The following is a 24616-nucleotide window of genomic DNA, read 5'->3' as shown; positions in this document are numbered from 1 at the left end:
GGTTTCCTTTGGAAAAGTGCGGGCTGACGCTCCCGCTTGGGAGGGTGCGCTGGGACCCCCGGGCATACCTGCGGACGTAGGAGGGCGGGCCCTGGAGGGTGCGGCCAAGGTGGGATCCCGCACCGTTCGTGTGTGGGCAGACTGCGGCCCCGGCGCGCACTTCCCTTTAGTGATCCTCATCTTCGGCAGCCCTCCCGCACCGCCGGGCTCTCAGTGGAGCGCCGCAGCTGCGGGCGGAAGTGATGTAAGGGCGCCTAGCAACGGACGCTCGCGCGCCGGAAGTGATGCACCCCGGCCGGCCAGGCAGCCGAAACGAGGGCGGCTGGGCCAGGCGCGGCGCTAAGGGCGGGGCGCGGCGCCACTTCCGCTTCCGGTCCGTCGCCTCCTTCGGTTTCCTCTCGTCCTTTTGGCGGCTCCCCTCCCCCGCCGGGCTATCCGCGCCCCTCCCGGGCGCCCGGGCGGCGGGGCCGTCGGCGTCCGGCCCTCCTTGCTTCCGCTCGCCTCCGACTTTGCTGCCCGCGGCTCGGTGCGTGCCCCCGACACCGAGGCAGAGCGGGGGCAGGGGGCTGACCGCCATGACCCCCTGCATCCTGGCGTGACGGGGCTGAGGTGAGCGCTGGGCTGGGGGCGCGGGGCGGAGCGCGGATGTCTGACCCGCCCTGAACACCCAGGCCCTGGCTGCAGTGCGCGCGGTTCCGGCCGGGCCTCGAGATCTGGGTTCTAGTCGTCCCTGTCGGCCTTTGTGTCTGTGCACCTGGGTTGGCCCGGACTGCCCCCGTGTCTCTGCCAACGTCTCTACGTTTCGTGGGTCTCTGCTTGTGCCTCTGTTGCTCTATCCCCATGTTTCGGTGTTTTTACAAAAGGATTTGGAGATAGGAGTGTTCCTGTGTGCCTGTCTCTGCTCTCTTTCTCCTTATGTCTCTAATTGTTGGCATTCTGTCTGGACTACGTGTATCTCTCTGGTTTTCCATGTCTTCATTTCCCCAGGTAACTCCTTCATGTTCTCACCGGACACCCCTCTACTTCTGGTGCACATCTTCTCGCTGCCCAGTCTAAGCTTCTCATTCTTGTCTCCACACCTATCACTAATCTGAAGTTTCTTTCCAGCTGTCTGTTGCTTAGTTTAGGATCTGCCACTTCCTCCGGGTTTCTTAATCTCTGGTGTGGTGGCCAAGAGCTCCAACCCTAGACTCACAGGTCCTGCTGCTAGCTAGTTGTGTGATATTTGCCAGGTGATTTCTGTCTCCAAACCTCTCAGCTCCCTAAACCAGGCGTCCTCAAACATTTTAAACAGGGGGCCAATTCACTGTCCCTCAGACCGTTGGAGGGCCAGACTATAGTTTAAAAAAAATTCTATGAACAAATTCCTGTGCACACTGCATATATCTTATTTTGAAGTAGAAAAACAAAACGGGAACAAATACAATCACACCACTTCATGTGGCCCGCGGGCCGCAGTTTGAGGACCCCTGCTTTTAAAATGGGTGCATTCATCATTGCTACATTGTAGCAGCCTTGTTTTTTTTTTTTTTTTTTATTGTTGGGGATTCATTGAGGGTACAATAAGCCAGGTTACACTGATTGCAATTGTTAGGTAAAGTCCCTCTTGCAATCATGTCTTGCCCCCATAAAATGAGCCTTGTGTTTTTAAATCCAAATAATGCTTATAAAGTGCCTAACAGTGTCTGGTATGTAGCAAATGTGTAATTACTGGGAGCTCTGGTTTTTAATGTTATAGTACTTAGAAATTTTCTGTTTTATACAGTGTTAGATATTTGTCATTTGAGTATCTCTTGGAGAATTTTGCCATATCGTTTGTATTCTGTTTATTCTAATAATTTTCTTTGAGTCAGTTTAATTAAAAAAAGTCTCATTCTAAGCAATATCTGATCCTAGCTTTGATGTCCTAGTTGTGTATTTTTTCTAACACACTTCAAATAAGTACACATATTAAGATAGCACATCTTCTGCGGTCACCCATTTGGAAATGTCTTTTCTCAGATGATAATAACAGCCAGTGTTACTGAGTGCTGACTTATCTGTGGGGCACAGTGCCAAGCACTTTATGTACCCATCTTGTTTAATCAACAAGCCTGCCAGGTAAGAATTCTTTCTTTCATTTCAGAGTTGAGCAAACTGAATCTCAAGGAGGTTTGCTCCTCTGCTAGCTGACGTGGTCAGGATTTGAATCTAGATTTCATGTTCTTTTCCATTATATCCCATTTTTCTCAGTCCCAGGGCTCTTTGTGTCCTCCTGCCTCTTACCATGTTTTCTTATTTGTTTCTTATTATGTCTGTCTGTGTCACTGTATCTCTGGAGTGTTCTTTCTCCCTGGGTTTTTCTGTGTCTCTTTCTGTCCATGTGTCTGTCTCTCTCATTTCTTGTCACTCATCTTTTCTGTATTTGTCACTTCATTTCTTCATCTTAGTGTGTGTGGCTGTGCCTATGTTAGGATTGTGGCCACTTTTGTTCAACGAGCTACACCTCTCTTCAGGCCCCTGGCTCTCTGGCCTGAGTTGAAGGCAGGGGCCGGCCTCTCTTGCTCTCCCTCTTAAATCATGGTCGGGTAAAAACCTTGTTGGAGTGGCATTGACTGTGATGGTCGGAACCTGCTCTGGGATCAGGTTGCTCCAAGAATGAGATGTGTCCCTGGGCAAGAAAAATAGTTAACCTCTCTGGGCCTCAGCCCCCCCCACCCTCCGAGGTGGCTGTGAACATGGAGTTGCTGCAAGGGTTGGGTGAGTTACGTGTGAACAGCACGGAGCAGGGCCTGGCTCAGGCTGATTGTTGCATGAATGGTGATTGTGTTTGCTTGATTGTCTTTCTTCTGCTTTTCTCATCACTGATCTCAGCAAAGTTCATAATTTAGGTTAATTTAAAAGTGAGTTTTGGAGTTTCAAGTGGGCCTTGGGTAGAGTCTGCACAGCTATGCTAAGTGTCTGACCTTGGCTGAAATATTTACTCTCTGAGAGCCCAGTCTCTGTTAAATGAGATAATGCACCTTGCAGAGCAAGTTCCTGCTAGGATGCAGGCTGTGGGGCCATGCTCCTTATCTCTCCTTCTGAGCCGTGTGCTTCTCCTGCCCTTGGGACACCTAGTTCGCTGGTAACTTCCATCTTCTTGCTACCTTGGGATGGCCGCCCCCTTCTGCTTATCTTTTTAATCCCTCCTTGGGCTCCTTTCCTGTGTTGCTTTAGGATTCCTCCACTCCTGCCCCCTCCAATCCTTTCTCCAGAGGTCTTTCCTGCCCTCCCTCCTTCACTTCCTTCCTGAACATTTTCTGAATGGTTTTTCTGGGCCAGCTTCTCTGCTGGGAAAAGCCACATCCAGACAAATGTATTCTCTGTCCCTGTGGAGCTCAGGGGTTGACTTTAGCCACAGGATCAGACAAATGATTATAAAATCATGAAGGTAACAGAGTCTACCGACAAGGCTCTGGAGATGGTAGCTGTGGTGTTGGGGTGCAGATCTGGGAAACTGGAGTGGAGTTGTTGGGGTGAGTGGGTATCCCTGGGGGAGGAAGGAGGAAGAGCACAAGGACGGAGGGTCTCGTGACGTGCTACCTGCGTTCACTGAGCGCTTTCTGCTCACCGTGTTCTCTCAGTTCCCTAGATCACTGCATGGAGCCCCAGTTTACAGAGAAGAAAGCCAGGAGGCAAAAGTTCTTGGCTCCTTTGCCCCCTGTCCCAGGTGGCCAGCCAGGAGGTAGCCCAGCTGGGGTGAAGGCCTATGATCTGCACATTCTGCCTGGCTGAGCAGGGGCCCCAAGTGGGAAGGAGACAGCATGTTTGAGGAACTGAAAGATGGACGCTTAACTTTCAGAAGGAGGTTAACAAAGGACAGAGCCTTCTGGGCCACAATTAGGAACTCATCTTCGGCTTTGAGGGCAATGGGAAGTCCCTGAAGGTTGGGCACAGGCTCTCAGCAGTATCCTGTTTGTGTTTCCAAAGGTTCTCTCCCCTTCTTAAATGCAGTGACCAACCTCAAGAGTCACTCCATCACGCCAAACCTTGAGGGGGCTGTGCCCCTCACTGCTGTTGGGCACCATGTCGACCTCATCTCTGAGGCGCCAGATGAAGAACATTGTCCACAACTACTCAGAGGCCGAGATCAAGGTTCGAGAGGCCACAAGCAACGACCCCTGGGGCCCATCCAGCTCCCTCATGTCCGAGATCGCCGACCTCACTTACAACGTTGTCGCCTTCTCGGAGATCATGAGCATGATCTGGAAGCGGCTCAATGACCATGGCAAGAACTGGCGGCATGTCTACAAGGTCAGCCCTGGGCCTGTGGGGCAGGGGTTGGGCAGACTGTGCACGCCCTGACCATGTAAATCTATTTGAATGAGTGGTACATTTCTAAGATTCATACACTCAGAAGGCCTAAGAGGGTCTCAATTCCCTCCCTGCTGAGTGCACAGATGCCCATTCCTCTCTCAGCCTCTGGGACCACCTCTGCACACCCAACCAAGCAAGTGTGTGCTTCACTTGTCACAGGTGGAAGCTTTGCTGTGGCTTTGTGCCCAGCAGCCCAGATGAGCCTCATGTACTATGTCAGACTTAGATTGTGTACTGTTTGCTGCTGTTTGTCTGACATTCAGGGAGAGGCAGGCCTGCAGGGATAGGGCACAGATAACAGGTTGGTGTTACCTGCCAGGAGTCAGAGAGGAGGGGCTGGCTACCCAAGGGGCAGCAAAAGGAAATTTTGGGGACAGCGGGACTGCTTTGTATCTTGATTGTAGCAGTAATTACATGCCATCCATATTTGTCAGACCTCAGACCATATGTTAAAATGAATATTTTACTGTATGTAAATTTGACCCCAATCTCAAAAAGGAAAATGAGACTCTATTTTAGAGAACATCCTGTTAGGATGTAAATGGTCACACTTATTTTTCTTTTACAGTTTCAGAATGCTCAGCTACATGGATTGATCATTATTTAACTAGTTCCCTGTTGATGGATTTTTTTCTTTAAGGCATGTACAGTGTTCTGTTTTTATAATAAGGGTGGGAATATCCTTATATGTTTGCCAATTTCTAGAACAGGAATTTCTGGGTCAAAGGGGTGTATGCATATGTGATTTTGGTAAATGTGGCTAATGCAACTTCCACAGAAGTGGCCTCGTGCGTGCTAGTCCACTGAGCAGATGCTTGGATCTTGGGCCACAGCCAAAGAAAGGGATGAGTCTGGGCAGGACTCAGGGAGCCTGTTTTCTGTTTGACCACTGCTCTTGGAGCCAAGGAGTCTGATATCTCCCCTGTAGTCTGATCACTCTGTGCCTTGTGTTACAGCACAGTGGCCAAGGATGTAGGCTGGGGTCAGGTGACTGGGTCATCATTGTCTTTGTGGTGGGGCCTCAGGCTAGTTATTGGGTGTTGGTAGATGTCTGACCCTGGGCAGGGTCTGGTGAGAGTCAGAGGGTCTTGGTGCTGCTGCTTTGGTGGCATCTGCACAGGACCTACCCTCGCAGACTTGGACTGGGGCCTGTCTTGGCCTAACTCCCTGTCCTTGCTGATTTTTGACACCTCCTGCTCAAGTCTCAGAATGAGCAGAATGGCTCTCTGCTCAAAGATGAGGCAACTGAGGCCAGGGAGTTGGGGCAGGGAATCGAGGCCTGTTTTGTTTTTTTTTTTTAGCTTATTTTCAAGCCCATCCTGACATCCCATTTGGGTCTCGGTTTGAGACCCAAATCATAGGTTGAGTCAGTAATTGGTCACTTATTGTGAAGGACAGGTAGTGTTCTCTGAGAATTGGAGAAAGGGCCAGGGATGCGGGCGAGTCTGTGAAAGGAGGTGGGAAGATGGGCATGTGAAGGGAGGCACGTTCTTCCTGACCCTTGACCTGTGACTGAGGGCACAGATACTGGGGGCAGAGAACAGTAGGGTGGCCCTTGGTCAGGTGTGGCTGGCAGGTGCTAAGGTCTGGGAGTAAGGTGAGCCTGCTGCAGAGTGGGAGGGTACAGGGTGAAGCTTCTTCTGCCATGTGGGTTCGGGCTGCTTTCTTTTTTTTTTTTTGTAGAGACAGAGTCTAACTTTATGGCCCTCGGTAGAGTGCTGTGGCCTCACACAGCTCACAGCAACCTCTAACTCCTGGGCTTAAGCGATTCTCTTGCTTCAGCCTCCCGAGTAGCTGGGACTACAGGCTCCCGCCACAACACCCGGCTATTTTTTGGTTGCAGTTTGGCCGGGGCCGGGTTTGAACCCGTCACCCTTGGTATATGGGGCCCGTGCCCTGGGTCTGCTTTCTAAAGATGAGAATGGCTTTTGGATATTTCAGTAGCAAAAAAAAACCTATAGGCAGTGGGAGGCCTCTGTGGGCTCCACACAGCAAAGTGACTTGTCCTATGTTCATTCCACACATTGTTCTATGGCTCGTGGGAGTGGACCCTTGCTGGAAGGTGCTGGGGCTCAGCCCTGATTGGATCCTGCCTGACCTCAGGCAGCTCCTGGGTGGTTGGGGATGGGGTTTGGAAAATGTAGACAGCTTGGTGGGTGCCAGGGAGGAAGGGACACAGCACAGGACCCTGCCAGCCCTGGGACAGCTTCCTGGAGGAGGTAGGCTATGCTCATCACAGGTTCCAACCAACTCTTCCAGCCTGGTTCTGGTTCTCACTAAGAATTGCTGAGAGATATATTTACTGAGGTATACAAATGTGTGTACGGTAAAATCTCTTTCTCAGGTACAGTACTCTGGATATGACAGATGCACATATCTCAGGATTGTCACTACAGTCAAGACATAATCTTTGTCACTCCAAGCCCCCCATGACCCTTTGCAATCCTTCCTGAGCTCTGCCCAGCTGCCACTGCCCAGCTCTCTGTCCCTGCAGCCCCTCCTGATTTTTTGGCTCCCCTTTCTCCCTTCCCCAAGTCAGAGCCTATGGGGCAGCAGGCTTTTCTTTGGGCGCGTGCGTGTGTGTGTGTGTGTGTGGGGGGGGGGGGGGTCCCTGGCTTGTATGGCTGAAGGCATAGGGCCCTTGCTGAACTTGGAGACTGTGCTTCCTCATGCTGAAGCTGGAATACACTCTCAGTATGCCTCTGTCCTGAGCGTGGCTGCGTGGGGTCAGCATGTGTCACTGTGCTCCTGCTGGCTGCGTGTGGGTAGCTGAGCAAGGCATAGGGCAGACACTCAGGAGGTGGAGGGTGCTTCCTGGGTCTATGCCTGGCCAGTGCCTCCCTTTCTTTTTTGACTTACCACCTCCCATGGGCTTCAGTCCTCCTAGAAGTGTGAGCAAATTCAGGACAGAATCCCCCATGCCAGCGTCCCTGAGCCACTGTGGGTCTGCAGCATCCTCCAGCCTCCAGAGTCCTGTATGCTGACCTGTCTTGGCAGGAGGGCAAGTCCTCTTGTTTCCTGCCGTCCTTTTGCCACCATGTCTCGTCACCTCAGCCCCAGGTGGTGGGTTGGGCAGGAACAATCTTTTCTCTTTGGTGGATGGGCTGTCTGCTCAAGATAGTGGGGGAGCTGGAGCTCTCTCTAGAGCTTCAGCTCTCCCACCCTGTGCCCCTGCTTGGCTTGTATTTTGTGGATCTCATTGTCCCCCCTGTGGAGAAAGTCTGAGCTTGGCCCTTGGCAGGCCTGGCTTCTGCATGTCCTCCCTGCAGGACTCCAGCTCCAGTCTGGGTGTGAGGGTGTGTTGGTTCAGGGCCTGTTGGTGTGGCCCTGTGCACATCCTCATAATTACCCAGTGAAAGGAGTACTATTCCTCCTTCAGCTCCCTTTTCCAGGTGAGGAAAACTAAAGCACAAAGAAGCTTAGGGCCACCCAGCATGTATTAAAGGTGGGAGCAGAGCCCAGAGCCTCACTCCTGCACTGTTGCCCACCTTCTCTAAAGATGCAGGATCTCTCCGTCTTTGTCTTAAACCAGGGATCAGTAAATTGCAGTCCACTGGCCAAATCCCGCCTGTTTTATAAATAAAGTTTTATTAGAACACAGCCAGGTCCATTCATCAGGGCTTCCTAGTAGTCGAGATGGAGTGTATGGCTGGAAAACCTGAAATACTAGGCCCTTTACAGAAAAAGTTCTCTGAACCTGTTTTAAACATCCTTGACAAAGTTGTTTTAAAAATAAACAAAGACTATTGGGTTATCCTTTCGCCTACTTCTTTTTTTTTTTTTTTTTTTTTTTTGCGACAAGGTCTTCTGCTCTGTTGGCCTGACTAGAGTGCAGTGGCACTGTCACAGCTTACTGCAACGTTGAACTCTTGGGCTCAAGCATCCTTCCTGCCTCAGTCTCCTGAGTAGTAGGAATTGTACATGGCTGCCACCATTTCTAGCTAGTTTATTTTTGGTAGAGATGGGGTTTTACTATGGTTGGCCTTAAGTGATTCTCCTGCTTTGGCCTCCCAAATTGCTAAGATTACAGGCATGGGCCACTGTGCCGAGCCCAGTTGCCCACTTATTTGATTTTTTTTTTTTTTTTTTTGAGACAGAGTCTTACTTTGTCACCCTCTGTAGAGTACTGTGGCTTCATAGCTCACAGCAACCTCAAATTCTTGGGCTGAAGTGATTCTTTGTCCTCAGCCTCCCAAGTGGCTGGGACTATAGATGCCTGCTACAGTGCCCAGCTATTTATAGAGATGGGGGTCTCACTTTTGCTCAGGCTGATTTCGAACCTCTGAGCTCAGGCAATCCACTGCCCTCGGCCTCCCAGACTGCTAGGATTACAGGTGTGAGCCACTGGACCTGGCCAGTTGCCTACTTTTAAAATAAGTGGTAAATTGTCCTGTGAATAGTAGCATCTAAGCAGATCATTAGCGTACAACCCAGTTAAGCTTTGAGGTATGTGTATAACTGTGTAGCCCCGGCCCAGTGGGAAATGGAGGGTGTGTTCAGCCCTGCAGGAGGCTTCCTCGTAACACCCCTCCCCATAGGCACCTGTCTCACTTGAGGCAGTTCTTAAACTATATATGCGGAAGCTTGTGTATAATCTTTTGTGCCTTCCTTTCTTTGCTTGCAGTCGTGCCTGGGAAGTTGACCTGTGTTGCTGTGTATTCCAGTCGCTGCTGTATTTTTTTATTGTTCTGTGTGTGTGTGTATGTGGTCCCACTGTGTGAATTTATCGCAGTTTATACATGCACATTGCTGTGGGCAATTGCACTATTTTCTGGTTCATAATCTTTCAACTGTAATTCCACAAGTCCAAAGAACTCTGAAAATGAAAGCTGTTTGTAATCCTTTTGCTGCAAACCCTGACGCACTGTCATTTACATGGGGCCTGTTGGTCTGTTGGCTGTAATTCTGTGCTGGGAGTGTTCTCATGTGTGTGTGGTTTGTGCCTCGTCTTATTGGTCTGAACTTGGGAAAATTCTAATTCCAAAACACAAGGGCTCCAGGAATTCTGGACCCAGGACTGCCTCTTGGAGTCGATTTGATAGTATAGGGAACTTACCTTCTTTCCTTTCACTGATGTGTAAACACCTTGAGGGGTAAAGACTTCAGTTACAGATGTAAATACTGTAATATGCCTTCAAACAGCCTTGCCAGATGTGGGTTTGCAATAATGAGTGGCCCTGGCATTTTTCTTGGCAGATCTTACTGGTTTAGAGTCTTGGTTCTCAACTTTCCTAATGCCACGACCCTTTAATACAGTTCCTGTGGTTCGTGACCCACAGGTTGAGAACCACTGATTTAGACAGAGCTTAGCTGAGTAGCTGACTCATCCTCCCTTTTTTCTTCTCTGTTGAGACCTGAGAGCCCTGTGTGGGTAGAGGGTCATGAAACTCCTGCAGTCCCTTGTATAGTCTAAGGTGTTTTTTTTCTGAGGATGGTGGCCAACCCTTCAGCAGAGCCTTTAAGAGGCTGTGACCCCTGGCCTTGCTCATCAGAGCAAGGCTTCAGCCAAGGTTTGGGGGAGGCACAGAGACCTTATTCGGGGATGTGTTTATCGCTCATTTCATTTCACTTTGATCTCATGTTATAAAATGCAAAGATACCAAAGGGTGCAAATTGAACAATAATGTTGTCTGCACCCTTCTTATTCCTGGTGTTCTGGTATCTTGTATATCCCTTGGACCTATGTAAGGTATGAAAGGTCCCTTGTATGAAAGGTGATGAGTTCCTCTTGGTCATTTGCAAGGCTGTGAGTTTTTACCTTCAAAAGGGATGACTCATTTCAAACTTACAGAGCAATACAGAAAGCCTTCTAAATTATCCTTCAGTGTACTCTTCAGTGTGATTTAACAAGTGGTTTTTTGTTTTGTTTTGTGCCTTGTTACTTTAGAGTTTCTTCTTAAAGAAATAGGCCAGGCTCAGTGGCTCACACCTGTAGTTTTAGCCCTTTGGAAGGCTGAGGTGGGAAGATTCCCTGAGCCCAGAGTTCTAGGCTGCAGTGAGCTATGGTAATGCTACTACACTCGAGCCTGGGTGACAGAGTGAGACCTTGTCTCTCTCTTTTTTTTTGGAGACAGAGTCTCATTGTGTCGTCCTCGGTAGAGTGCTGTGGTGTCACAGCTGACAGCAACCTCAGACTCCTGAGCTTAAGTCAGCAGTTCTCAACCTGTGAGTCATGACCCATGGGACCTGTATTAAAGGGCTGCGGCATTAGGAAGGATGAGAACCACTGGCATAAGTGATTCTCTTGCCTCAGCCTCCCAAGTAGTTGGGACTACAGACACCTGCCACGCAACACTTGGCTAGAGACCCTGTCTCTTAAAAAAGGAAGGAAAGAAGTAGAGTGGGGGGGCGGCGCCTGTGGCTCAGTCGGTAAGGCGCCGGCCCCACATACCGAGGGTGGCGGGTTCAAACCCGGCCCCGGCTGAACTGCAACCAAAAAATAGCTGGGCATGGTGGCGGGCTCCTGTCGTCCCAGCTACTCGGGAGGCTGAGGCAAGAGAATCGCTTAATTAAGCCCAGGAGTTGGAAGTTGCTGTGAGCTGTGTGATGCCATGGCACTCTACCCGAAGGGCATAAAGTGACACTCTGTCTCTACAAAAAAAAAAAAAAAAAGTAGAGTGGGCTCTGCAGTGACACCCATCCAATGGCAGCTGCTACTTCCTTTGTTTAATTGTGGCTGTGCTCTAGCTCACACACAGTTCACCTCACCTTTTACGGTGGATGGTTCAGTGGCATTTGGTATGTTCACAGTCTTGTGTGGCCACCACCTCTTTATTTTATCATTTATTTATTTAAAAAACTTTTTTTTTCTTTTGAGACAGAGTCTCATTATGTCACCCTTGGTAGAGAGCCATAGTATCACAGCCTACAGCAACCTCAAACTCTTGGGCTTAATTCTCTTGCCTTAGTCTCCCAAGTAGCTGGGACTATAGGCGCCCGCCATAACGCCCGGCTATTTTTTTGTTGCAGCTGTCGTAGTTTAGCTGGCCGGCCAGGTTAGAACCCACCAGCCTCGGTGTATGTGATTGGCACTGTAACCACTGTGCTAGAGGTGCTTAACCACCACCCCCACTTTAATTGGAGAACTTTTTCATCTTCTCAAAAGAAACCCCTGCACTAAGTGTCCTTCCAAAGTTCCTGCCTGTCCCCAGCCCCTGGTGGCCCGCAACTGGCTCTCTCTGCAGATTGGCCCGTCTGGTATGTCTCATCAGTGGAGTCATACTCTGTGGCCTTTGTGCCTTTTACTTCCACTGTCACGGGGCTTCCATGGTCAGTCCTTCTCATGACCTGCTGTTGCCCCAGGGCCTCGGCCATAGTGCGGTTTTCAGTTCATCTTCATGGTGCTTGGTGGTGACGGGTGCATCCCTGTCCCCTGCCTACAGGCCATGACGCTCATGGAGTACCTCATCAAGACTGGCTCAGAGCGTGTGTCGCAGCAGTGTAAAGAGAACATGTATGCTGTGCAGACGCTAAAGGACTTCCAGTATGTGGACCGGGATGGCAAGGACCAGGGTGTGAATGTGCGTGAGAAGGCTAAGCAGCTGGTGGCTTTGCTCCGAGATGAGGACCGGCTGCGGGAGGAGCGGGCACATGCGCTCAAGACCAAGGAGAAACTGGCACAGACGGCCACGGGTGAGGCCCCTCCCTGTCTCCTGAGGCCTAATGGCCTAGAGTCTGGTTCTATCCTGCCGAGGCTCCCCATCCCAGCTTTTAAGCCCAGTATCTCTCTTCTCCTCTCTTCCCTCTCCTCACCTAGGCCCTGGGCTCACCAGGCCCTTTCCTGTTTCCTGCCTCACACCTCAGGGCCCTAGAATTGGGAAATTTCATCTGTTCACCCACAGGATTAGCTGAGTGTCCGTGAGGAGCTGCCAGACGGGGTGTGGGCCTCTGAGAGGCTATCGGCCGGCATCTTTGGGGGCTGCTCTGTCCACACTGAGATGGCTGGGGCGGTTGTTCCAGGCAGAGGATGGTGGCCTGGATGAGGCACAGTAGGAAGGCCAGGCACCAGAGCCTGCGGGCCACCAGAGGGCCTTTGGGCTTGCTTGAAGAAACATTTATTTTTTCATTTTTATTAGACAGAGGGTCTCATCTAGGCTGGAGTGCAGAGGTGTGATTGTAGTTCACTTTAAACTTGAATTCCTCAGCCATCCAGAGTGCTGGGATTATAGGTGGACACCATTGCACTTGGAAATGAGCCTTTAAAATGTTCCTAGGTGGTAGATTCTGTTTGGTGGGTGGTGACCAGAATTACAAACAGTTGGAATAGAGTAAATAGAAAAGCAGAGTACATTGCAGGCCAAGGTCTATCTCAGAAAGTGTTTCCAGTCTTGTGGATGGGCGTGTAGGCCCTGGAGTGTTTTGGGAAATGCCCTCTTTGCTGGCCAGGGGCTCAAAGTCATGGAGAGTAGGAGGGCTGCTTAGGGGCTGAGCAGGGAGAAGTGGGAGAATGTCCAGAGTTACGCTTTATCATTCAGCGGGTGGGGTGCCCTGGTGAGCAGGAGGTAGTCAGGATGGGGAGGGTGGTGTGTCATTCTGGACCTGCCAGGGAAGATGGGCAGGAGGTAGCCTGTGACCCCCAGGGGTCTGGCAGGGGAGATGAGGCCTTCTGTTTGGAAGAGTCAAGTTTGGGGTCGTTCAGCACCTGTTCAGAGACAAGAGGACCTGGCAAGTGCTGCGACTTGTGTGCCTATAAGGCAGCACTTAGGGAGTGTAAAGTGCAGGCAGGGGGCCAGGTGGGGAGGAGGCTAGGGCTGGAGACCAGGATGGCGGGTGCAGGACGCAGGCCACTGGCTCAAGGTGGCTGGATGGGCAGGCAGGGTTAGGGGACCAAGGAGGGAGGTTTTGGCATTTAGAGATCCTAGAGCAGAGGGTGCTGGGCTGTGCTTGGCTCTTGTGGCTGCGCCATCCACTTGCGAGCAGGGACTATTCTTCCCCAGACTGTTCTCATGGATGCTGAAGTTTGAATTTTGAGTTAGGTTCATGCATCCTGACAAGTTTATTCATTTTACCCCCAACCATTAAAAAATATAAAGCTTTTTAGCTCTTGTGTGGCTTTGCCACAGTTGTCTGGCTCCTGTCCTGGAGTGAGCTTCCTGGAGGGCTGAGGCTGGGAGAGGAGGCTGAGCATTTAGAGTGTGGGGCCCTGACATGGGGGAGAGCTGGCAGTCCTGCGGGGAGCCGTGCTAAGGTGGGTTGCTCTGGTGATGGGAAGCCTGGAGTGTTGTTTGTATGTTGCCTCTCCTTACCCATCAAGTACAAGATAGGGCCTTCAGTCTCGGTGAGGCCCAAGCAGCTCAGGGCTACAGGGGCTCCCAGCACCCACCTGAGGGCTTAGGAGAGCAGGGGTATTGTCCTTCCAGTGGGTTAGCCTTGTCTGTTGTCTCATCTATCTGTTGTCTCTGTCTGTCACCTGCTGGGCACCCTGGTCCCAGTCTGTGCTCCCAGCTTGGCCCCTGCTTACGACACCTTGCTGGGTCTGGCCCAGGCTACTTAGGCCAGGCCGCAGGTGGGGCCAGGGGACAGCTGCCTCCGCTGCAGCCAAGGAGAAGCTGGGGCCTCCTCAGTGAGCAGCCTGCACCAGTGGGACTGGTGGGTGCAGGGGCCCAGGACACAGGTGGGAAGTGTCCCTGCTGAGGGTCCCTGCTGGTGGGGAGGGCAGGGCAGGAGGTGCTGCCCTGCTTTGGTGGCTCAGTCCTCTGTACTGTCGATGGGCAGAGACCCCACCCCCACCCCCAGGCCTTGAGGAGTTAAGCAAGGAGGACTTGGATGGAGGCCAGGAGAGGCCTTTGAGGAGCTGCTGGCTGTGCAGAGGTCCTGGCTCTCTCCTGGTAGAGTCAGCTTCACTGCCACATGCCATCCCTCTCTCTTCCCACTCCTTCTCCTGAACCAAGGGCTTCTTGTCAGCCCGCCCCTCTGCCCTGACTGGGCCTCAGATCCCACAGCCTGGACATAAACTGTCCTTGCCCTGCACCACATACCCTGCTCTCCTGGGGACCTAGTCTCTGATCTCTGCCTCATCTGCAGTCTCGTCCATCCAAGGTTAGGGGGGTGGGAAGGGGGCTTGTAAATGGAAGCCCCTGTCCACCCAGGGTCTGGTCTCACCTGGTTTTTCCTGTCCCAGCCTCATCAGCAGCTGTGGGCTCCGGGCCCCCACCTGAGGCAGAGCAGGCGTGGCCACAGAGCAGTGGGGAGGAGGAGCTGCAGCTCCAGCTGGCCCTGGCCATGAGCAAGGAGGAGGCTGACCAGGTACTGATGTGGTGCCAGGGCTCACTGTTCTGCCATCCCATCTCCATGCCACATCCCACCCCTCCTCTTGCGCCCCATGGGCTCTTTGACTGGATTCTCATCTCCAGCCCCTCTGTGTGCCCCTCTCTGCCTGTCCCTCAGGGTTTCTTTGGCCCTGCCTAACCCTGGCTTTCCCTCTACTGTGCTCTCTCTCGGCCTCCCTGTGGCTTTGCCTCTGGCTCCCCTTGCCCCCCTCATGCTCTCTCTCCCCCAGCCCCCATCCTGCGGCCCTGAAGACGACGTCCAGCTCCAGCTGGCCCTTAGTTTGAGCCGAGAGGAGCACGATAAGGTCAGAGCAGCCTCATGCCCCTGCCCAGGGCTCCCCTTAGACCAGCCCCATTGCCCCTTCTGGAAGCTCTCCCCACCCTGCTGGGCTCCAGCCCACAGGCTCATATGTCCAGATCTCTGGGTCTTCTGCCAAATGACCTCAGGTCAAACAGAGCCTAAGGTGCTTGGGGTGAAGCAGGGCCCTCCCTGCTTACCTGGGCCAGGGTTGCCACTACGTCAGCCGGGCCGGCCTACTGTCCCTTTGTGTGACACCCCCACTCATCTCCCAGACCACACTCCTCCCTGTGTCCTACCTGCCTTTGACCCAGGTGTCCCATCCCATTCCATACATCGTTGCATCCCATTTTAATTTTTAAGTCACCTTTGTCAGGGTGGGAGGGGTTTGTTGGGGGCCTTCCAGGTTGGGAATGTCAGCCTCTGCTATCCACTTGTGTTCTGACCCTCCCTCTGGCTGCCCCGTGACCCCAACAGGAAGAGCGGATCCGTCGTGGGGATGACCTGAGGCTGCAAATGGCCATTGAAGAGAGCAAGAGGGAGACCGGGGGTAAGGAGGAGGTATGTATGGGCAGACTCTGCACTCTCTGGCTTCCATGAACTCTTTTCATCCCACTGGCAGGTCTCCAGCAAGCAGAGATGGAAAAACAGGGCCCTGAAGCCCCCTATGTCCCCACTGGGGCCTGGGGCCCACAGTCCATTGGGCCTCTCTGCAGATAGTTCCTGCCTTGTGGGGTGAGGGTCTCCCCTGTAGGCACAGGGAGCCAGGTCTGGGAATTGCCTTGGTCCCACCATGCCAGGTGCTGCCACCACTGGCCATCACAGCTGAAAGGTGGCTGGCAGCAGTCTGACAGCAACCTGCCATGCAGGAGGAGCAGTAGGTTTCCCCTACATGCCCCACCTTCTCAGGCACCTCGTGAGTGCTGGATCATGTGCTACACACTGGGGCTGATCTGTGAGCAGAAAAATTATGGTCCCTTCTCTCCCACTTGACCTTGGAGAGGGATAGTGTTTTCCTGGTGTATTTGTGCCCAATGGCTGAGCAGCAGACTTTCCCAGACCTTGCTGCTTCCACATGATGTTTCCTTGCTTCTCATGGCTCTGTGGAGAGGGCTTGGCTGGGTGGTAGTTCTGCTGCACATGACAGGGCTGAGGTCACTCCAGATTGGCTTGTCCTTCAGCTTCCTCTCATGGCCTCTCACTGGTCACTAGTCTGTCCTGAGTGTCTTCACGGCATGGTGGCTGCTGTTGCTCTCCCTGGCCCCGAGGGTGAGCTCACTGGGCGGGCTTGTGGGTGCTGTGTGCTACTGGTCTGAGCAGGTCCTGAGGCAGCCCAGATTTGTGGAGTGGGATGCAGCCATGGGAGGGGCACCAGATTGCCTGTGCTGTGGGTAGTAGGGCACAGTGGGGCTTTCTTGGTGGACAGAAAAGTCTATTCAGGACATAGCTCTGAGTGGGCTCCAGTGAGGATTCCCTACTGGAGGCAGTTGGGGCACCAGACTCCCATCTCTCCTTCACTCCCGCCCTGCCTGTGCCTGCCCGAGCCTGCCCTGAGAACAGGTGGGGAGGATAGATAGGGCTGCTGGAGGCACAACCTGGCTCTTCTTCCCCTTGGGGCCCTTTGCTTCAGGGGTGCTGATTGGGTATGTGGGGGACACCTCCACCCCCAGAACGCAGAGTGTTGATCCTGTCAGCCATCATGGGGGTCACTGGAGAGGTGTGCTTAGGGTGACCTAGGGAGGGCCTTATGGGCCATTCTGGGGGAAGGCGGGGAGAGGTTATGTGGGTCCAGGGATGGGCCTGGTCTCTGTCCTTAGGGCCACAGAAAGGACTGTGGGCAGGTGGGTTTGAAGGGCCACCCTGTGCTGTGCAGAGGATGGACTGGGGGCAGGGGTTGAGGGGCAAGGGGCCCCCTCAGTGGTGACTTGTGCTGTGGCAGGGCAGCTTGATGGGCAGGTCAACCTGGGGGCCTGGCAGAAGGGGAGAACACATGGGTGTCTGTGATGGCTCTGCCTCCCTTGCACCTCTCCTCCTGGGTGGCTCCTGCCCTCTACCTGCCCCAGGTCAGCTCAGCTCAGCTCAGCTCAGCCCGAGCCCTGGCTGTCCCACTGCTGCCTCATGCTGCTTGTCTTCCCACTTTGTAGTCATCCCTCATGGATCTTGCTGATGTCTTCACGGCTCCAGCTCCTCCACCAGCCTCTGACCCTTGGGGAGGCCCAGCGCCCATGGCTGCTGCCATCCCCTCTGCTGCCCCCACCTCGGACCCCTGGGGGGGTCCCCCTGCCCCTCCGGCTGCTGACCCCTGGAGTGCTCCAGGTCCCACACCAGCCTCCGGGGACCCCTGGAGGCCTGCTGCCCCCTCAGGGCCTTCGGTTGACCCTTGGGGTGGGACCCCTGCCCCTGCAGCTGGAGAGGGGTCCACACCTGACCCATGGGGAAGTTCCGATGGTGAGTGCTACCACAGCTTAGAGCTGGCCTCCAGTTGGCCATGCCCCTGGGCAGGAACATACATAGCTAAGTGGTGCCAGGCATGAGGGGGCACCCTGGGCACTGTGAGGGGGTACCCAAGGAAGAGCTGAGGGGCCCAGAGGAGGCCTGGGGTTGTGGGCAGTGGGAGCGGGAGGGGCAGGGCAGGCAGAAAGGGTCCAGGTGCCTAGCGGGGCAGGGATGGCTGGTAGGGGGATAACGGGGAGTTGGGGGTGGGGGGTGGGGGAGAGGCTCTGAGCATGTGAACTGGTCGAGGGGAGGCAGTGGCAAGGCCCCTCCACCTCGTAGGAGCACAGGGACCAAGCCCATGACAGGACACACATAGCTGGGACGCAGGCATGCTGGGGAGGCTGGCTGAGAAGGGGTAGGCATGGGGCAGCTTTTGTGCGATTAGCCCTAGATTCAGTGGTGACAGGCCATGAACTGCCTTGGCAGTCAAGGTCATGAATACTCGGGTGTCATAAATTTTTCCTCACTCAGGTGGGGCCCCTGTTAGCAGACCTCCAGCGTCTGATCCTTGGGCACCAGCGCCAGCCTTCTCGGACCCCTGGGGGGGTTCACCTGCCAAGCCCAGCACTAATGGCACCACAGGTATGGGGGAGGCTTGGGACCTAGGGTGGGGTGGGCAGCGCCCCAAGTGAGTGAGTGAGTGTAAATAGTTGGTCTCCTGGGGCCTAGTGGGGGGAGAGGTAAGGCCCTGGGCAGGTACTAAGCAGACAGCCTTGCCGCCCTCCCCGCAGCAGTTGGGTGCTTTGACACAGAGCCTGATGAGTTCTCCGACTTCGACCGACTCCGCACAGCACTGCCGACCTCTGGGAGCAGCACAGGTGAGCCCCTCCTTGGGCTGGGCCTGCAGCACTCAGGGTGGGGGTGCAGTTGGGCAGAGTGGGTGAGACCCACTTACTTGTCTTTAAAAGAAATGTGTCTTTGGAGTAATTTCAGACTTGGAGAAAAGTCCAGAACAAGGACAATCTCTGTCCTGTACAGCCAGCCATGTGGTGACTGCCATATGGTAACTGGTAGTTGCAAAGTGGCCCTGACTCATGCCCTCTATCCTCCACCTCTTCCTTGATCCCTTGTGTTCCTTGACCCAGGGTCTGTCCTTAGTGGGTGCAGGCCAGTGCCCGTCACCTGATGCGACCCATCTGGACAGTGTCCCATGTGGGTGCTGTGGGTCCCAGCAGCATCAGCTGGTATCTGTTTGCTCTCAGGTGGTGGGTATGAGGTCAACTTTGATCACTTTTTTTTGAATTAAGGGAACTTCTGTTGAAGTACAAATTGTGGTGCAGAATTATGTATGTGGCAGGGGGCTGGGGAGTGAGGAGGATGGTGGTGACCCAGCACTTTATCCCCTCACACTGGAGTCATTTTAATTATTTGTTTTTTTTGTTTGTTTGTTTGTTTGAGACAGAGTCTTACTTTGTCGCCCTTGGTTAAGTGCTGTGGCATCACAGCTCACAGCAACCTCAAACTCTTGGGCTTAAGCAATTCTTTTGCCTCAGCCTCCCAAGTAGCTGGGACTACAGGCGCTCACAACACTGGGTTATTTTTTTTGTTGTTGCAGTTGTCATTGTTGTTTTGGCTAGCCTGGGTTGGGTTTGAACCCATCAACGTCAGTGTATGTGGCCGGTGCCCTACCCACTAAGCTACAGGCGCCGCTGACACTGGGTTTCATTTTAGATTAACTGCCCAGTCTGCAGTTTTTGTTTTAGGTCCTTCTCCCTCCATACAAGTTTGTACATTTTTTCCCAACAGTAGATAGAATAATAAAAAAAAAAAAGACAGTCAAGCCAACAGTTGTCATCAAACCATTGTTTCTCCACCTGGTTGTTTTTTGGGGCTGTGTAGTTACTGAGCTTCTGCAGGGCAGCCCCTTTCAGGCCGGAGTGCCCAGTAAATATTCCTGACCTGCCTCCCCTCTGGGTCAGAGACCTGGAATCAAGCACTGTGCCTGGTGTCATTATTTCTTCTGCGTGTCTTCACCAGAGTCACACACCTATTTTTGGTTCTGGACTCCAACACTCAGTGCTCTGGGCTAGGGCAGGCACTGCCCCCTCTGTGCCCCAGTCCCTCCTCCTTGAGGCCTCTAGCACCAGGCCCTCTGTGGGGAACCCCAGGTCTGCACTGCTGCTTGTTGGAACTCCCACCAGGCCATCCCTCTGAGCCCCTCTCCTGCTCCTTCTAGGGGAGCTGGAGCTGCTGGCAGGAGAGGTACCCACCCGCAGCCCTGGGGCATTTGATATGAGTGGGGTTGGGGAGTCTCTGGCTGAGGCTGTGGGGAGCCCTCCACCTGCAGCCACCCCCACCCCCACACCTCCTACCCGGAAGACGCCGGAGTCATTCCTGGGGCCCAATGCAGCTCTTGTGGACCTGGACTCACTGGTGAGCCGGCCGGGCCCTACTCCACCAGGAGCCAAGGCCTCCAATCCCTTTCTGCCAAGTGGTGAGTGTGGTCACATGGCTGGCTCCTGGGTCCTCCTTCCCATCTTGCCTCTCCCCACCTGCTGCATGTTCTGGCTGAACATAGCTTACTGACAGTCTGTGTGTCTCTGTTTTCTCTCCCTACAGGAGCCCCAGCCACTGGCCCCTCTGTCACCAACCCCTTCCAGCCTGCCCCCCCTGCAACGCTCACCCTGAACCAGCTCCGTCTTAGCCCTGCGCCCCCAGGCCCTGGGGCACCCCCCTACATCTCTCCTCTTGGTGGGGGCCCTGGCCTGACCCCAGTGCTGCCTCCGGGCCCCTCGGCCCCCAGTACAAACCCCTTCCTCCTATAATCCAGGGTGGGAGGGGCCCTGCCCTGCCCAGCCCACTGCCCCCTTCTGTTCCCTCAGGTCAGTGCTGTGAGTGCATGTGACATGGGCCCTCCCAGTCCCCTCCCAGTGCCCACTCACACTACACCCTCCCCCACATCCCCCCCTCCTGCCCAAAGAAAAGCTGGACATGGGGTGGGGAAGGGCGCTGGCCGGAGGACCCTGTTCCCACGGCATTAGGAGTGGGAGGGATGGCTGGGACCCCCCATTCTCCCTCCCTCTAAACTCCTGACTCCTCATCAGTGTTTGACACCCCCCCCCCCATGCACCCCTCGGTAAATCTTTGATGATGATTTTGGCAACTTCGGGAATAAATGGCAATTCTCAAGGGTGTGCTGCCCCAGACTCCACACACACAACTCAACATGTCCCTCAGCATTCCCTTCACTCTGGGACCCAGGGCTTGAATCCTGTTTCCATCTTGGGGATATCTGGGAGCCAGTGCCTCTCTCAGAGGTGTGATATCCCAACTCCCCAGAGCAGGGGGTAGGTAGGTGGGTGGGGGGCTACCAGGAGGGTAGGAGGGGTTTGGTGCAGCAGCACCTGGACCTCTGCAGTCTACCCAGTGCTCCCTGGATACTGAGTTAGCCTCTGCTGGCTCAGCTGAGCGCACCTCTGTGGCTACCTGTTGGTTCTTCCCTGAGCCAGGCCATGTCTGAGGAGCATTAGCATTAGCCCATGAGGGGATGAAGCCGCTGTCCCCAGGTGTCTATGGAGTGGGCTAGTTCTAGGTCCTATAGCCCAGGGGTTTCAGAGGCTTGCCCACACCTGCAGTAGACAGGATGGCCTTCCCTCCACCTCTGTCTCTTCAGACACTGGGCTTGGGGCCTGATTGCTTGGTTTGTTTTCTTGGTAGCTCCCAACAGGCTGGGCTCAGGGCCCTGGGGACAAGGTGGCCCTGGGAAGCCAGGTGGCCAGAGGTCAGCCAGGCTTCATTGTCTTTTTTGCCTGGGGAAGGTTCAGGGTGAGGGGACAGCCAGCCACGTTGCTGGGACACTTGCTACAATGGGGGACCGCAAGGGGAGCCCCTAGACCAGCTGGGGCATGCTACAATGGGGGACTGCAAGGGGAGCCCCTAGGCCAGCTGGGGCATCCAGGAATGTCCCCAAGAGGGGGATAGCCTGGTGATCATCTTTTTGTGCCTCAATCCATGGTGAACAGGGCAGACCTATGTCACCTTTGGAGATTGCAGATGGGAGAGTATGTGGCCCCTGAACCTTGGAGTTCCCAGATGGGTCACAATGCAAAAGTGTCATGGGGTGACATGAGGTTATGGGTATGTTAATGCAGTGAAGTGAGTCCTGACCTGTCTGCACCAGTGGGTGCTCTTTTGCCCCCACTTCCTTACACAGACTGGACTCTTGTGTCTGGGGGTTAGTGGAGGACTGGGGTGGGGGGCGCCAGAAAGGGTGGGCACAAGATTGAAAGAACTCTGGGTTCATGTCTCCACTCAGCCAGGCTGGATATGCTAGGGTGAGCTGATGAGGTCTTGGGGATGTGGGAAGCTACAGGGGGATGTAATGTTTCCTGGGAAAAGAGGTGCAATCTTGCTCTGTTCTTCGTGTGGAGCAGGCCCCCTGACAGGGAGACCCTGGGCACAGTGACAGCCTCCTTGCAGGCATGTCTCAGCAGCCATTTGCTATCTCATTTCATATTTCTTAGAGTGATTAAAAGTCATGGACTTTATTTCTTTCCCTATTTGTGGAAAAGGATAAGAAGATACGAAAATTACTTAGAATATTAACAGCCACATGAAAAGGGGGGTAGAAATAGTGTAGTTTTTTTCTTTTCTTCATTGTTAGTATCTAAGAAACATATTATTTGGCCCAGAGCCTTGTGCCTCCTCTCATTTTCTGGAGTGTTCTGGGTGCAGCAGTTCTCAGTAGGCGCTGACGCAAATGACAACGTCTCCCTATTAGACTCTTAAAATACTGCTCTCAAGCCCTATCTGGCTTATAATTCGAGGTACGGTGAATGAACGCGTCAGATTTCTCTGTCCAGGCCATCTTTTCTCTGTTCTTTTAGTGAAACTTTCGCCTCAGAAGCTGGCGGGCGGCTCTGGGCCAGCCCAGCTGCAGGTTGGTGTCTGCGTCTCTGCGTCTCTGCCGGGCGTTCCTGGGGTTGCAGCCGGAAGAGTCCCGGGCTGAGCCTGGACTCTAGTTGATGAGACGTCTATGGGCCCTTCCATCGAAGGACGTGTGTGCGTGTGTCCTGGGGGGCAGGCGAGGTATTCGGGGATCCTCCTTTTTTGCAGAGAATTCATGGTCCCTAAAGGGACACCAGGTGGCACCTTTTGAGGCTCTGAAGGTGCTGTGTGCCGCACGGGAGGGATACCGCTCGCCGCTGCGGAGGGCTGGACATGCGGCTGGTGAAAAGGAGATTTCTAGCCTTGCTTTTCAGGAACTTGCACTACACACCCACTCGCTGGCGGCTCGGAGCCCCATGGGACTGCGGGGCCCGGGCGACTCCCGGCGCAGTGCTGTGCGTGCGGGCCCGGTAGGGGGCACCAGGGACCTCGCGGGGCCCCTCTCCGCATTGGTGTCCTCCCGGCTGCACGCGCGGGAGGTGCAGAGAGGGTGTCCAGCGTCTCGGAGACTCGCCGCCTCTGTCTGAAGCACTCGCACCTCGCAGCGTCCCTCTCTCACACGAACCCGGTCTCTCCCTGGCACTCCTCGCCGCCCAGCTCTTGCGCACCCGCTCCCCTCCCCAGGACGGCACCCGGGCTGGTGCCCACTCTGAGCGTGCAGGCGTGCATCTCGGCTGAACGGTGTGCTCCCCACATTCTGAGTCGTGGGCCCAGCACCTCAGACTGTGACTGTATTTGGAGAAGGGGCTTTTTCCGAGTGTATTAAAATGAGGCGGTTGGGGGTAGGTCCCGATCCAATCTGCTGGTGTCCTTATTAAAAGCGATTAGGGCTGGGTGCCTTGATTCCTACCTGTAGTCCCAGGGCCAGGGTGGGAAGACAGCTTGAAGCCAGAGTTCCGAGAACAGCATGGGCAACATAGGGAGACCTCATTTTTACAAGAAACAAAAACTAGCCAGGCCTGGTGGCAGGTGCCTGTAGTCCCAGCTACTCGGGAGGCTGAAGCAAGAGGATCACTTGAGCCCAGGAGTATGATGTTGCTGTGAGTTATGATGCCACTGTACTCTACTCAGGGCGACAGAGAAAGACTCAGTTTCAAACAAAGGAAAAAAGTAATTTCCTCCTCATTAGTGCTCATGAAATGCTCTATGTATTTTTGCAATATCTTTGTATCATATGTATACCAAGCAGAAAAGTTCTTTTTTTTTTCAGTTTTTGGCTGGGGCTGGGTTTGAACCCACCACCTCCAGCATATGGGGCCGGTACCCTACTCCTTTGAGCCACAGGTGCTGCCCCGCAAGCAGAAAAGTTCTTAACAATGTTTGCATTTGTTAGGTAGAGTCCCTCTGTAGTTGTGTCCTGCACCCAGGAGGTGTGCCATATACCTTTACATTGTGCCCATTCAGTGGGAGCACACCCATCCTGCTCCCTCCTCTCCCCCTCCCTAGTTCTCTGTCCTCCAAACTTGAACTGAGTTTTTCTCTTGTGTGGCGGGTATTAGTTCATCTACTGGCTTCATATTAGTATTGAGTACCATGGATACTTGCTTTTCCATTCTTGTGATTCTTTACTAAGAAGAATGTGTTTCAACTTCCTACAGGTGAATAAAAAAGATATAAGGTCTCCATCTTTTTTACGGCTGAATAGCATTCCATGCTATACATGTACCACAGTTTGTTAATACATTCCTGGGTTAATGTGTATTTACGTTGTTTCCACATCTTGTCAATTGTAAATCATAAATAAACAATCTAGTGCAAATGTCCTTATGATAAAATGATTTTTTTCTTCTGAGTAGATGCCTAGTAATTGGATCAAATGAAAGGTCTAATTTGAGTTCTTTGTGGATTCTCCATACTTCTTTCCTAAGAGGCTGTATTAGTTTGCAGTCCTAGTGATATTTTGATATAAGCATACAATGTATAATGATCAAATCTGGATAATTGGGATATTCCATCACCTCAAACATTTATCCTTTCTTTGTGTTGGGAATATGCCAGATTTATTCTTCTAGATATGTTGCAACATAGAACAAAACTTGTTAACTATTGTCACCCAATTGTCTATGGAACATTGGATCTTACTCCTGTCTAACTGTAGTTTTGTACCCATTAACCATCCCCTCTTAATCTCTCCCTCCCCACCACCTTTTCCAGCCACTGGTAACCATCATTTTGTTCACTACAGAATGAGATCACATTTTTTTAGCTCCCACATGAGAACATCTGACTTTGTCTCTCCCAAGCAGAAAAAGTTTTTAACTATGGTTGTGAGTGTCAGGGTCCTGCCCCGAGAGCAGCGTCTCTCTGCCAACTGAAGAAATACAAAGTT

At 53.2% G+C, this 24616-nt stretch overlaps 1 protein-coding gene across 8 annotated transcripts; it reads left to right on the top strand.

Annotated features, from left to right (window-relative positions):
- The first annotated feature begins 373 nt into the window (after positions 1-373).
- On the top strand, positions 374-20532 carry EPN1 (epsin 1). 8 transcript variants are annotated; one of them, XM_053607995.1, is made up of 11 exons: positions 374-609; positions 3976-4275; positions 11721-11970; positions 14459-14583; positions 14837-14911; positions 15382-15465; positions 17049-17352; positions 17872-17982; positions 18132-18218; positions 19577-19834; positions 19960-20532. In XM_053607995.1, the coding sequence occupies exons 2-11, from the start codon at positions 4048-4050 to the stop codon at positions 20163-20165; spliced, it is 1728 nt and encodes a 575-aa protein (XP_053463970.1). In that variant the 5' UTR covers positions 374-609; positions 3976-4047; the 3' UTR covers positions 20166-20532. The 8 variants fall into 8 exon arrangements, with proteins under 8 accessions (XP_053463970.1, XP_053463972.1, XP_053463969.1 ...); XM_053607997.1 differs by having other exon boundaries at positions 3952-4275; positions 18135-18218; XM_053607994.1 differs by having other exon boundaries at positions 3952-4275.
- Positions 20533-24616: the final 4084 nt, after the last annotated feature.

Source organism: Nycticebus coucang, chromosome 10, assembly GCF_027406575.1.
Source record: "Nycticebus coucang isolate mNycCou1 chromosome 10, mNycCou1.pri, whole genome shotgun sequence".
Lineage (NCBI taxonomy): Eukaryota > Metazoa > Chordata > Mammalia > Primates > Lorisidae > Nycticebus > Nycticebus coucang.
This window is presented reverse-complemented; position numbering and strand designations above follow the sequence as displayed.

Coding starts and splice junctions, on each gene's coding strand:
- EPN1 (XM_053607995.1), top strand. CDS start 4,048: ATGTCGACCTCATCTCTGAGGCGCCAGATGAAGAACATTGTCCACAAC. Junction 11,971..14,458: donor ACTGGCACAGACGGCCACGG/GTGAGGCCCCTC, acceptor TTCCTGTCCCAG/CCTCATCAGCAGCTGTGGGC. Junction 14,912..15,381: donor GCCGAGAGGAGCACGATAAG/GTCAGAGCAGCC, acceptor TGACCCCAACAG/GAAGAGCGGATCCGTCGTGG.